This window comes from Poeciliopsis prolifica, unplaced genomic scaffold, assembly GCF_027474105.1.
Source record: "Poeciliopsis prolifica strain line A6 unplaced genomic scaffold, Auburn_PproV2 SCAFFOLD007, whole genome shotgun sequence".
Taxonomy (NCBI): domain Eukaryota; kingdom Metazoa; phylum Chordata; class Actinopteri; order Cyprinodontiformes; family Poeciliidae; genus Poeciliopsis; species Poeciliopsis prolifica.
This window is the reverse complement of record NW_026562382.1, coordinates 1,474,688-1,489,247: the sequence shown is the minus strand read 5'-3', so window position 1 is coordinate 1,489,247 and position 14,560 is coordinate 1,474,688. Positions and strand designations below refer to the sequence as shown.

The 14,560-nt window shown below is 39.7% G+C and overlaps 1 protein-coding gene across 2 annotated transcripts; it reads right to left on the bottom strand.

Moving 5' to 3' along the window:
- Window positions 1–3,812: 3,812 nt before the first annotated feature.
- Window positions 3,813–14,551, bottom strand: hcn5 (hyperpolarization activated cyclic nucleotide-gated potassium channel 5). 2 transcript variants are annotated; one of them, XM_055031409.1, is made up of 11 exons: window positions 14,223–14,551; window positions 12,274–12,460; window positions 11,636–11,740; window positions 11,399–11,536; window positions 9,567–9,728; window positions 9,331–9,424; window positions 9,096–9,223; window positions 8,121–8,267; window positions 7,386–7,623; window positions 5,880–6,048; window positions 3,813–4,018 (listed from the first exon to the last, which is right to left on the bottom strand). In XM_055031409.1, the coding sequence occupies exons 1-11, from the start codon at window positions 14,405–14,407 to the stop codon at window positions 3,820–3,822; spliced, it is 1,752 nt and encodes a 583-aa protein (XP_054887384.1). In that variant the 5' UTR covers window positions 14,408–14,551; the 3' UTR covers window positions 3,813–3,819. The 2 variants fall into 2 exon arrangements, with proteins under 2 accessions (XP_054887384.1, XP_054887385.1); XM_055031410.1 differs by having other exon boundaries at window positions 3,934–4,018; window positions 5,865–6,048.
- Between the last annotated feature and the right edge of the window lie 9 nt (window positions 14,552–14,560).

The following is a 14,560-nucleotide window of genomic DNA, read 5'->3' as shown; positions in this document are numbered from 1 at the left end:
TTGGCGCCTCTTCCGGCTAAAACGGAAGTACTTTCTTCTTCTTTTACTAAATGTGTTTGCTTTCCCATGTTCGCCCCCTATGCACACTGCGTGGCTCCCCATGACGCACACAAACCGAACCGAAGAAAAAGGCATATTTGATAGATAGATAGATAGATAGATAGATAGATAGATAGATAGATAGATAGATAGATAGATAGATAGATAGATAGATAGATAGATAGATAGATAGATAGATAGATAGATAGATAGATAGATAGATAGATAGATAGATAGATAGATAGATAGATAGATAGATAGATAGATAGATAGATAGATAGATAGATAGATAGATAGATAGATAGATAGATAGATAGATAGATAGATAGATAGATAGATAGATAGATAGATAGATAGATAGATAGATAGATAGATAGATAGATAGATAAAATAATGATAATAGATAAAATAATGATAATATGGTCCTGTAATTACATTCGGTTGCCAGAAGGTGGTGGTGTACATCAGTCAGGATATTCTCTCCGCTACAGAATCAGTCTTTCTGTCACAGACCTAAACAGCCTGGTGTGGCAAATAGCAAATAAGTATTTGGGGTCATTTTAATTATCAGACACCAAACAACCAAGAAAAAATGTAAAATCCCGGTTTTACTTTTCGTCGGGTGAACGTTGATAATAATGGCTACTAGTCCCCCAAAAAAAGTAAATTATAAATAGGGACGTCTGTTAAAAATGTCAAGATGACTGTTAGTTTCTATATCCAGTGCAGCATTCATCATGCTTTTCCAATTCATTAGTTGAAACCTATCAAAGGTCACTAGTACATTTTATTTATTTTTTTTACTAATGTTAGCTGACCAACATGACCAGTATAGATATATTTTGATGTCCAAACCAAATAATTTACATTTTTGTCCATTTTCTTTTTGGGGGGGTATTGTCTTTAGTAGAAGCCCATACTTCATGACTCAAACAAATGTTCTAATGTATTTTTTTTTAATAAAAAAAAACAAACATAACTGGACAATAGCTTACAAGCCACATACAAAACCTGTTATTTTATGCATTATTTTTGAGCAGAAAACCGTTTTTCTCCACTTGTTTCACGTGTCGTACCAAAATGAGGCAGCGGCGTTCCTGCTGACCGAAAAGGACAGCTGGCAGGAAAGGCAGCCGAACGCCCTCTGTGTTCCTCTGATCACAGTCCCGGGCGGTGGTAGAGCAAGGTTGGACACGGCTGCAAGCCCAAACACTGGGTGAACCATCGGAGGCGTGGGGGTCTCCAGGTTTCCCAGCAGGCGTCGTTAAAATTTAATTGTGTCGGATTTTGCCAGTCATCATGTTGAGGGAATCGACCTTCGGGCAGCACAGAGATTCACAAACTTTATCGGCACACACGCACTTTGACTGGGAGCTTGTATCAAAAAAAATAAAAAATAAAAAAAATATGGTGACCCATTTTGATTCAGAGTTGGGTTGTGGGTAGTCGCATTGACTCTGCTACTTTCAGACACAATTTGTTTTACTTTTACTTGAGTAAAAATATGCTGAAGTCGCGCTACTCTCATTTCTGTGATGCTCAAATAAGCAACAGAGGCGTAACAATATCTTATAATGCGGCCTTGTCAAAGCGGCCATCTTGGAAGTATTTGTTTACTTTTCAATTAACTTACTGAGATCCGATATCTGTTATTTAGTACGGCATTGCTGACGATTCGCTTCAATAGACACAAACTATCCATCAGAGGTCAAAGGTCGTAATGGCGCCTTGCTGTGGAGGCTGTCGATTCAGTTTTGTAGGAAGGATATGAAAGTCTCTATCTGTTTACACACGTTTACATTGAGGCTGAATCTTAATAACTCAGGAGAAGCAAGAACCGCCGTCGATGCTATCCTCAACCCAAACGCGTCTGCAAGAGGAGCCACGAGGAACACAGCTGTTCAAGATGAAACCTCCGGTTTCCAGACCAAAAAGATGAATGTGGCAGAAAACATTTGGGTCCTCTGGGGAAAGCAGCTCGCTGCATTCATGTCCTCACTGTGAAAATACAAAGGAGTATTTAGATCATCTGCGCCTCAACCTTGCAAGAAGCTGAGCTGGCAAATATTTTGCCAGCTGAAGGGGAAAAAAAAAAATGTTTTCCTTCTCCGACTAAAAAAAAGAAAGAGTGAAATTAATGAGCCAACGGCTGAATGACTCCAACACTAAAGCAAACAAAAAATATGACGACATTAAAAGCCTGAATGTAATTTACGCTGCAAATCCTAGTTCGACGCAGGTCAGGGCACAAAAATAACCACACAAGTGATGTTATTATGTAAGAAACAAGTGATTACTGAGGTCAGTTTCCTCTGAAATGACCGCTCACATTAGGCTGGGTCTGCGTGAGTCGCCGAGGGGAAACCACACAACGACAGATGGAATGGTTTTCAACGCATTCTATCGGAGACGCCACTATTGAATTTTCTTTTTTTATAGATTATTTGTTTTCATTCACTGCTGCTAAGAAACATTTCTAAACCCCCGAACTGAAATGAGTCCAGAGTGCTTTTAATAAGGGGCTTAGGACGGAGAGAGCCAAAGTCGATGGATTAACGCTAATGCTGAATGAGGCAGAAAATCGGACTGAAATTAGGGAAGAAGCAATGGTTTGGTAGTGCGCTGCTCTTTTGAGGGACTAGTTAAACATACGTAATTTAAAAAAAGAAAATCATGTCAATGACTAACCATCACCGTCACGATGAGCTTATTTTTTTAAGCAGGAACCGAGAAAGTCTCGAGACAGGGATGGAGACAATGAGCCTAAACGTCCAACCAATGCAATGGCTGATGTGTTACAAAAGCCTTTAAGTTCAACTTAGAATCTGTAGAAATCCTTTAAAATGAATCCTCCATGGATCCTCTCTGTCCAGTTTGAATGCTGCAAAAACACAAAGTCTTACCAAGTATTTTTGGTCTAGTTCCTAGTGCAAATATCTCAGTCCCCTTGAAATAAGACAAAATTGACTTACATGTAAGTTCTGATCAAGATACAGGAGTTTGTTTTAAGTGAATAATTCCTTAATATCAGTGAAAAAGTGCTAATTCCACTCGCAGACAATTTCAACTCTAACAGGACATTTTGCTCATGTTTTAAGTGAAACTTTTTTCATCAGTATTAAAAAATTATTGACTTAAAACAAGCTGCCGAAAACGACTGCACTAGGAACTAGACTAAAAATCTTTGGTAAGATTTTGGTTTTTTGCAGTGTAATACATCTGTCTCACATAGATATTCCAAGGCTTTTTTTTTGTTGCATTGCACTTTTGATGATTATGACTTATAGATAATGAAACCCCCCCCAAATTTTCCGTCTCAAATCGAGAATGCTGTGAAAGAGAACCTTAATGGAAACTCGTGAAACGGATCAGTCATTTACACACAGGACACAAACGTCAACACTGACGCATACTAGGAAATAGAGCGGAAGGAAAAAGTGCGGTAGGAACAGGTCCACCAATGATATTGGATCTATCACGCAATATTCAATAAAAAAAAAAAGTACCAGTATTTAGAAAGAAGAATGACAAATATTTCAGGATAGACCGGTAAAGTGACTGCACACAATGTCGATTCAGGGAACTGAACACAGAAAATGTAGAAAACCGTGTACTGAATCATGTGCTACTTTATTTTAGTCTGTAGCATAAAAAACCCCCAACGTCTGTGATTGTAACATGCTAAAAATATGGAAAACAGCTGGAGAGGAGCCATAGATATTCGTGCAAAGCTACACGCGTGGCGGACGAGAATGAAGAAACAGAGAGCTGCATTTAGAGTTAAGATAGGTTCGCTTTATTGCTCTTTATTTCAGACAAAATAAAACAGTCTACATAAATTAAAGGAGTAATTACAAATCCGAAAAACATTACATCCATTCTTCTCAGAGGCATCCGGACTGTTATATCCTGTGCACTTATGGTAAGTATCCTTGGATCTCCCGTCTTGCCGCGACGTTGAGGTAAATACAGATCATATCTGGAGGAAGGAGAGAAGTCAGCAGATCTACAGCTATTTTGAAGGAGACCAAGATATGCATAATCAAGCCAAGCTCTATTGTAGTAATATTCGTCCGTACAGTTAAGGCCACTTTTTAAAAAAACAAAGAAAGAAAAAGAAAACAGAAGGAAGGACAAACTGACCAGGTAGTGTATTGCTAATGAGGTTAAAGACAATAAACGGCCCCAAAAATCAGACGTGGCTTAGATATGATCCACACCGGCTTCATCTGCAAGAGATGGCGTTCATTTAATATTAATGGAAACCACCGATGTGCTCCGGTCAGACTGCTCTCCAGAAGTGGTTCAACAACATGGCAGAGTGCAAACACTGGCAAAGGAAACAGTGGCTAAAAATAATAACATCTACCGGCCGTCTTAGCTTTTTTTGTTGTTGTTGTTAACAGTAAACAGCTTCCAGCTTCAGTTGAGGTTATTCAATCAGACTGTAAACTGACCTTCAGCGTGAAGGTCTCTGCAGCGCTTCGTTCTGCAGAGGGTGGGGCGGAAAAACACAGGAAGCGCTGATTGTTGGTTCGTTTTGCTTCACCTTGGGCATGGACAGTTCCAGTCTCCCGTGGGAGTCCATTGATTTCTCTATATTTTTGGTCTCACTTTGCTGTTTGGCGTCTATAATAGGCTACAAAACTGACTTTAATGGGGTTTGGGCAAAGCGGTGGCTTAGATGTATGCTGGAAAAAATAATTAAGTAAAAATAAGTAATTAACGTAATTAAGATAATAATGTCTTCGCCTTCCTAAAATAATGGCCTAAGTCATTTTCTTTTTGCCAAACTACAAAAAAAATAAAAATAAAAAATCACTTTTGGCAAAATATGACTTATTATTTTAGGAAGGTGACGACATTACATATAATAATAACGGAAAATAGTTTAAAAACAAAAAACTTATTGACATTTCACGAATCGGTAGAGAGAATTGGTAAAGAGAAAGCAAATGGAGATTTAAAAAAAGAAAGTAGACTCAGAATGGCAATGTTGGAAAAATTGGTTTCAACTAAAGCTGTCAGTTTATGGAACAAGCCGGACAGTGAGGTGAAATCAAAGCTAAATCGAAATCTCTTTCTGCTTTTTAAAGACATCTGTAAAAGATCATTGTGATGAAGCAGTTTGCCACTGAATGACTTGATGCTTTCCTGTGTGTATTTGAACTATTTTCTGTGAGCTGAATCGCTAATTTTCTGTGTGAATCTGCAGAAATATCAGAAGTTCACACTATGCCCTGCTCCTTTTTATTCTTGATTTCTTTCAATTATTACATGAACTGGGAATGAAATACAGAAGTGAAATAAAAGTAAATAAAGAAAAATGTCTATAAAATTTATACTCATAATAAATGTATGTAAACCCCTGACCTGCACTGTGCCTGTTGTTAACCACACATATGAAATTAATATGTGGAAAAAAAAACTTTCTTTCTCCATCTAGTATAAATACTAACTGGTATTTAAACTACATTTCCTAGAAGAGCTTACAGCTCCAATAAAACGTGACAGGAGAGAATTTTGTTTTTGCAATAAACGGCAATAATTCAGCAAAAAAAAAAAAAAAAAAAAAAAAACACCCCAAATGCCCTATATGATGAGGTCTTTGTTTGGTGTAGATAAATAGAGAATTAGAAGGCAAAAACTCTTCATAGTCTTGTAGCATTTAAAAGGTGCTCAACTTTCGTTCATGTGCAAAAAAAACCCCTCTTCACTGGCTCTCCGTTAGCCAATCAAATGCCCCGAAAGTGCATAGGGTTAGATCCGGATTCCTTCACCCCCCCCCCCCCCCCCAAAAAAACAAAAAACAAAACAGTTAATACTTTTTTCTTTCTCACACAACTCCACCGTCGGCGTTGACGAGGACCATCTTTTCTAGGTCCTTCTTGATGTCCGGGAAGCCCCGGAGCGCCTCCTGAAAGTCGTCCCAGGACAAGGAGAAGCACTGGCAGTCGGTCAGCGCCTTCACCGTGGCCAGATGCTTGCCTTTGGTCAGCACGCACGTCTCTGCGGACAGAGGACGGGGGGGAAGAAACGTCAGACTAATGAGCGCGCGAGCCTCGACGGCGGAGGGAGCGGATGAGCTCTAACGGTTAATTTGTCGTTAGAACGAACCGACGTTAGCCGTTAGCTCCGACGGTCTCCGGTGCCAACCGGCCTGGGACGGGTTCCAGCCCAAAAAAGCCACTGAATTAAGCAAATGATTTAAAGTACGGAGGGGAGAGTTAGGAGAGGAACGAAGGAAGAAAAAAAAAAAAGTCACTATATGTGATCAATCTGCCAAATGGGGAAAAGGAGGAGGCTTCACAGCGAAGCTTGAAGCTGCCAAAGCCGAACATAAACACAAGGACCAACTGGCATTTTCAAAAACCCATTTGTCATGCTCAGAAACACATTTTGTAAAGACAGAACGCCCTGTGACAGTAACTCGACACGACGTTCTGCCAAAATACAGTCACAAAAGTACCAAAAAAGTAACAAAGAAATAATTTCATTGGGTTTTTTTTTAGGTACTATTAAATGTCACAGGGTTACTATCAAAATAAAATTGGAAGTTCAGCAAATACACTTAAAACGCCTTGAAAGATGTCACATTTTGCTATGTGACCATAAAATTAGATTTAGCCCGTTTACTCCGATAACCTTAAGTGAAATACAGTGCAGCCAAACTCATTAGGTAGGGATATCTGTAACTTCCGATACAGATATCTGAGGATTAGTATCAGCCGATCTGATACAGAAAATATTTTCTGAATTGACTTAAAACGTAAATTCTTTGAAACGCAAACATAAATATACAGAACTACAAATTTGTGTGATAACCCTGCACCAACACAGCACACTTAGATATGCTGATAACTGTTAACCAAGCGCTCCATGAACTATGAAACACTGGCTAAAAGGAAGCTATTGTTTTTGGTTTTACATACAAAAAAATGCTTTTTGTGGAGGAGGACTAACACTGAAACCCTGAACCCAGCAGCCAATAGGTGAAACGTTGTGGCAGCATTATGCTAGAAGGTGCTGTTCTTTTTTTTTTTCTTCTTTCTGTCAGCTGAACACAAATGCATGCCACACTTTTCAGAGTTTAGAAAGCAAAATAGTACCGTCAACTCCCCGGAATTTACAAAATCAACTACAATGTAATCAGAAAGTGGGTTTAGAACAGCTTTCATTGGCAATGTTTTGAAAAGGACAGCTGTACACAGAATTAAAAAAATTGCTGTGATGATTTGATAGTGATCACAATGAGGGAAACGTCACGTCCTGTTTTACAAATGACAAAATATACAATTTGAAGTTTTCCGAACGTAACCAGAGACGTGGAACAAATCGAACCATACCTCCAAAAAAGTCTCCGTCGCAGAGCTCCCTCTCATATGACTCGGTCTCCATCACGGCCTCTCCGTGATCGATGAAGAACATGCGATCGCCCGGGACGTTCTGTCGGACGATGACATCTCCCTCCTGAAAAACCTCGTAATGTAGCTTGAAGAGGACGTCGTTGATGAAGTTCTCCTCTCTGTTCTGAAACATCGGTACTTTCTTCAGCAGCTGGCTGCACATTACCATCAGGACTTGCTGGGAAAGAAAAGAAAAAATGATTTCCCATTAGAAATGCAAGGATACAAAGATCAAATTAGACAATTAGTATGCATATATTAGGGTTTCCTCCAGTGTATTATAAGCCTGGCGGGCCGCCAGACTTTACTTCTGCCCCCACCAGGCTACGCATTGCTTATTGTTTAAAGTCTTTTTAAAATGTTTGCATTTTTTAGTACTTTATAGTCAGTGTTCAGTTATTAATCTTGCAAGTTTTCCGTAACACATGATTTCCTGTCAACTTTAAACATTTTTTGACTCAAAAACATGACGCGCCGCTGGATGAATGATTGCTCTAACACCCAACCACCGGTTGGGTTAGCAAATTTCCTTTTATATATATTACAGATGAAAAGGTTTTGTTGCTCAAGCATCACTTAGTCTATACCTTAAATACTAGAGACTGGGTAAAAAACAACATTTTCAACAACTCCGCAAAAGTATCAAATGTATAGTTGTGTATTGATGAGGTTTACCTCTTTGAGTGATGATGATATCGTGTCCATTATGTATTTCTCGTCGAACCATTTCCCTCCGTAGCGAGCTTGGTAGTAGTTGCTGATGCGAAGCTGCAACTCTGGTGGAAGCTTCATGAAGGCCATGTAGTGCTCCAAGCGACTCATCTGTGGAAAAAAAAAAAAATCAGCACTTATAAAGCATGTAATTTCATAATATAAAGCTTAAAGGACTCCAAGATTCATTTATTACAACTAGGAAATCTAAAAAGCTTAAAAGGATTAACCTTTTTTCTGTAACAGTCCTGCGCGCTGAAAACATTTTTCTTTGTGTCTGAGCCAAATGAAGGAGAGAATGTTTAACAGCAATTACGGTTTGATTACCACCATTTTAACAATTATATCCACAGAACCTGCAGAATTGGTTTAACGTGACTCTTTTAGTCCTTATAAACATGTTGTAAAAAATACATTTGCAGTATGTAAACTTGTTAAATATGTCAATGTTCAGTTTTGAAGAGAGAATTAATTAATTGTCAGAATAATTTTAGCACTGACAAATCCGACAATGAGTAACTCCCGTTTCTCATTCAGTCTGGTATAAATGCTTGTGAGCACTGACTCCTATTTAAGAAATTGTGGATTTTATTTATATTATGCTTTTATATTCTTTAAATGTACATGTATGATTTTATTGTGGGCTGTAACTTTTGTTATTTGGTTTTCAATCTGTAGCTATGGACTCAAGAGTCCAAGAATGCAACTTGAACAGAATTGAATTTTGGAACATGTCTTTAGTTTCCACAGCCATAAATGTATTTGCTGATAAAAATGTCTAATTATTTTGTTTGTAAGATAAATACCCCAATAAGCGGGGACTAGTTATTGTAGCTATATCAATGTTTCCGTACTAACATATATACTCGTCACAAAAAAACACTGTAAAACAATAAAGGAGAGTCAGCAATTTCAATAGCTAAAGGCTAGTACAAGGACCTTGCTCTTGTATTCCTTGGCTGCTGGGTCAAGGTTGGCGATCATGGTCGTAGCGTTGGCTACGAGGATGGTGTACATCATGCAGCCAGAGACCATGCTGACCATGACGATCCACATCTCTATGTAGTCTGGAGAGAAAAAGAGCTAGTGAGAACCTTTGGGTACTTGTTTTTTTTTGTTAGTTTTTTTTTTTTTTTAAAGTGTGAGATTCCTGAAGGAAAAGGTAGCGTCTGACTTGTTGGAGCGTCCATGGATCCGTAAGAGAGAGCAATCATCTGGGAGAGGGCTCTGAAAACTCCCCAAGAGTATTTAACGATGACTGTGGAGTTCTGAAAGAAATAAGGCGACGTTGTTATATTGCAACCAGTTACCCAAACCACCACGTCACCAAGAATCCACAGAACTGGCTCTCTAATTTGATAAATTTGTCATCCTGTCTGTACATTTGAAGAAAGGTTTGGTGGCCTTTACCATCAAGTTTTCCTTCCGAACCCAGCAGTCGGTGGGAAACTCCTCCAGCATGGGGACGAAGTACTGGATGCAGCCGTTCCAGTGACACAGCAAAAAGATCATCATGAAGAGAGACAAGATGCGGAAGAAGAGCCGAACTACCTCCAGGTTTGCGTTTGACACCTGCCGAGAAGACACGACACGAAAGAGTGCAAATTTCAGTGAATGTGCATGAAGTTTCTAGTATATCTACAACCTGTCATCAAACTGGCGCAGTCATATTGGCTAGGCAAATGTCGCAAGTAATGTTTTCCATGTGTTTTAGCCAATAATCTGCATAGCAACGGCAAACGCAGAGAAAAGCATGGTGTTCAAGAAGTACCAAAAAAAATAAAAAATTGGACTAAAAACCTGAATTCATCAAAAGAGCATTAGAATTACATTTTCTTCTGGATTAGTACGACTTCTGCTTTGGTCAACAGTTCGATCAAATGACAGATGTACAACTAAATAAGGCAGAGTAAGAAACGGGAGCGGTCAGACGATCACCCGGGCTGCAAACAAACCAACAGTTTAGTCAGATTACCCAAACAACTTAATCTACACCTAAATAAGTAATGATCTTCATCAGTCAGGAAAACAGTTCAAACAAACATAAAACTACAGGGCCGAATGTAAGTTTTGGCCTACATTTGGCCAAAACCTAATGTAGGCAAGCTCTCCAATATTCAGCTTGTCAATCTGGCTTCATTTAATTTGGTTATTAAATAGAAACACTGCTTGATAAAAATTATCATTTATAGGGGTGCACCGCATGTGTAACTGATGTCATCCACCAAGCTTATTTGCGTTTAAATAGCCACAAAACTTATTTGGCTTTTTTATGCACTACAAGGAAATCTAAAATTCAGAACAGTTTATCGGTGGCTTAAGCTGTTTTGTTAGTTCGTTGTCAATTGACTTCAAACCTTCTGATTTTTTTAAAAGCAAAACACTGCTGTTCACATAATTTTTTTTGGTAAGAGGACCAAAGCAGGTGTAGTTGGACCTGTTGTGACACTTTTGTTTGTATGTAAAATATGAAAAATTTAAACTAAAGTTTTTATTGTTTCACCGGTACTGTTAAATAATGTTCTTCAATAAAATAAGACTGGGCCATTGACATTTATTGTGACCTTACAACACCTGATAGTGTCACTTATAAAAACCAAATTGCTCTGGCTTGTACCGCCCCCTGAAGTGGTTTCAGAAACCAGGAATACCATGGTGTCTGTAAATGGAGAAGAATGTGGCTAGGACCGACTGAAGAAGAAGTGGTTAAATCTAGTTCTGCAGACAAGGGGCTAAAGAAACCAGATACTAATCCAGATGAGAAGATTAAGCGAAATGGCAAGAAATACTTAGCAGGAAACGTAGGTGTCCTGAGAAAACACTTTATAAACAGCAGAAATAACCGACAAAAGAAAGGCGTCTCCGCTTTGTAGATAATAGCATACAAAAAACAAACAGCAAAAACAGTTTATTTTTGATATTGTCAGCAAAGCTCACCAACCAAACTGCCATCTCTTAAGGAAACGGCATGAGCATAGAGAATGTAACATAACGTCTTTTGCCACCTTTTCCTTCAACAAGTTTTCAATCGCTTATTATAAGGGGATTATAAGGGGAACAGTACAAACGCCATGTCCAGCTCGTTGCTCGAACAGTAAAACCTAAACTAGATTTTCCTGCAACAAACATAATGAGCACAATTAGAGATTTAAAAAACCTTTATTTATAAAGGTTTTAGATTTGGAAGTCCTTTTGCGGAATACGGCAAAAGGACTTCCAAATCTTTTAGTTGTCGAACTTACTTTCTCAACTTCGTTGAAGAACCTGACCAGTCTGGACACTCGGGCCAGCCGGATCAAGCTGAGGATCCGCACGAACATCAGTATTCTCATCATCTTGTTGGCCTTGGATGGGTTGTCGTCGTTGTGGTAGTGTAGGTCCTAGAAACGCAAACAAGGTGAGGGTTTTGTGTTTTGATGTAGATCGCAGACAGCTCTCGTAAAAACTAAATAAATGAAAATAAAAAATATTCTCATTACCGCAAACAGCAGGATGTATCCAATGGGGAAAGCTGCTATGACGTCCGGGATGAACCACGTCCTCAGGTAGCAGACCCTGATTTTTTTGATGTCCAGAATAGCTTCCTGGAAGAGAGGACGGACACCGGATGTAGCCACGAACCGATTCAAAATGTTATCGCTCCGTCCGATCCGATATTTAGGGAGTACTTTGAAAATAAACCGCCATGCTGGCTCGGGTTTGCCAGCATGGCATGAATGAAGACTGGCATGAATGTCAGAAGTTCGTAGAAACAGACTACAAAAAAAAAAAAAGAAAAAAAGAAAGGTAATCCAGATGCAAATCCAGATGTTTGTGTTGAAAAATATCATAGACGTTTCATTCGTGATTAGCAAGAACTCTGATTCGGGGAAAACAAACGGGATATTGACAGAAGGGCGCTTAATTAGAAACGTTATACGCTCATTATAATCCCCGTTATAAAACCGTGCAGCAGGTGCCAATGTTGCCCGTATCTCAGGACGGGAGGTTAATCTAGCCTTTCGTGCACTGAGTGGATTACAGACGGGACCGGGATGGGTTGCATGAGCCCGTCGGCGAGGCGGATTATCGCTCCGTCCAGATTGTGTCTGAAAATGGAGCAGGCGGCCACTCTCACCTCGGCGTCCTCCGTGATGATGCCCATGCGGAAGTTCAGGACCACGTCCAGCAGAAACAGCGTGTCCGAGAACACGTTGAAGCTCTCCCACGCCAGCCCGCTGTCGCCGTCCAGGAAGGCGATCTCCATGGGGATCCCGATCAGGTTCAGGAAGGTGATGGCCATCATGACCATGATGTAGTAACTCCTGCAGGAGGGCAGAGGCGGAAGTAAAAAAAAAAAAAAAGAAGAAAGAAAGAAAGAAATCAATTTGTTTTTAGTTTGTTTATTTGTCTTTCTGAGACTTGAAATGTTCAAGTCCGTCCATCCAGCCATCCATCCATTTTCTAACACCCTTGACCCTTTTAGGGTCTGGAGGTTCTGGTGCCTTTCTCCAGCTGACGTTCCGGGCGAGAAACGGGGGTCATCCTGGACAGGTCACCATCTGTCGCAAAACGTGTTTCCTCTTTTCTAAAATTTCCGTAATAACATAAGAAAAGGGTTCAGGTTTTTGTCATGTTTTATTGCAGGTGTCTCCTTTTATCTGTTTCTATCTTGTTTGGGCGGTGCAAAGGAAATGAACATTCAAACCCCCTCCAGAAGCATCAGTACTCAAACAACGAGTATAACAACCCCTAACCCTGGGCCTAACCCAAAAATTTGCCGCGGTTTCCCACAGTGACCTCCATTTCCAGTTTTTCTCACTCTGTGGGGTTTTAAGGTAAATTTCCCCAGCCTCGTTTGTCAGCGCTCCGGTTGCTTCAAACCTTTTTATTTCTGTTTAGTCTTGTTTAGCCGAGCAGCTGCTTTCCCTGTGGTCATTTTCTGACCTGAAAGGAAAACATCTGGTTTTCTTTCCTGCCATGTTCTTTTGTCTTTCCCATTTTTAACAATTTTGAAGAGAAATTCATACTTTTTTTATTTTGTCATGATATGTTAATGCCTCAGGGACGTGCATCAACACATTAATCACCAGAAATAGTTACATTCACTGGAAGGGAATTTTCATAGGGGTAATTAATCGTGGCGCCACTTTAATAAAAAAAAAAAAAAATTTAAATTTACAAAAAAATTTTTAACAACTTTTTGGGAGGATTGCTAATCAGTTTGCTGTGAAGGTTTAATAGCAAAGATTTAAGGGGGGGAGGCATAAATAAATTTTTAAACACAAGTTTAAAGAAAATAGTTTGAAGTCCATTGCAAAATACTGTATGTTTGATACATTAATACATCATTGTAGTAACTGTCGCTGCATAGGAAGCAACATAAAGTACAAAAAAAATGTGATAACTAAAAATTGTATTTCTTAATTGGCCTTATATAATGATCCATTAATTAACATGTCTTAACAACCTAAAAGTCAGTCTGGTGTGGTGTCTAGATTTTGCCATGTTTGCACCTGAAATGTATCAACAAACCGTAGATTAAAAAAAAAAACTGACTACAGTTTCTCACTGTTACAGGATTTGAAAAACAAATCAAGTGGTGGATGGTGTAGTACTCGCGCCATGATTGTTTGTGTTTTCATAACAGGAAACATTTTCAGATTGTAATACTTGGAAAAGAAAGTCGAGGCATTCTGTCAGCTAGCTGTGCTCAGCAGCAGGTTGGGGAGGGGCAACTTTATGATAGAATAGAACATGCTTTATTATCCGCCAGGAGAAATCGATTATTTATTAACAAGCTACTCCATCCAAAGTGTAAATGCAAATATAACAATAAGTGACATAAAATGTATACGTTAAAGGACTTTTTGCATAGTGACTGCAGCTGTTTCCCTGTCATCTCATCGAAGAAATTTTAAACTGTAAATGTCAGTCAAGTTTTCATTTGGACAATTTTTCATCACCTGATTGAAATGACAAATAGTTTCTAATACTTAGACAGTTTTCTCTGTTGTCATTTTCATGCCGAGCATCCCATGCAGGATGAAAGTCGTCCCGAGATGCAGCACCGGGTGCCCGAAGTACCTCATGGGGCTGAAGGGGTGAATGACGAAGACTCCGCTCTCCAGCTGGCGCTTGCACTCCTGCTCCACGGCCACCTCGCTGCCGTACACGTACAGGGACTGCCTATTCAGCTGCGGGAGAAGCAGGGCTCTCCATCCACAGGTGGCCTTGGTAAATCCTGTGGTGGGACCTTTGAATTTCTCCATGGACTTCTCCTCAGTTCCCTCCGATCAGTCGAAAGCACGGGCCATCCCACCAACCATCCGCCTGCCCCACAGCTGCTCCTTTTTCTCGGGATAACTGCGTCTGACTCCGGCAGTCCCAGCCTCCCTCCTTTAGTCGCAAGGTGTTTGTCACAC

Bases quoted from the DNA above. Each gene is read 5' to 3' on its own strand.
- hcn5 (XM_055031409.1), bottom strand. From the start codon at position 14,407: ATGGAGAAATTCAAAGGTCCCACCACAGGATTTACCAAGGCCACCTGT. The intron at 12,461-14,222 runs GTACTTCGGGCA...GCCCTCCTGCAG, and splicing joins CACCCCTTCAGCCCCATGAG to GAGTTACTACATCATGGTCA. The intron at 8,268-9,095 runs GTCCTTGTACTA...TTTTTTCCACAG, and splicing joins CCAAGGAATACAAGAGCAAG to ATGAGTCGCTTGGAGCACTA.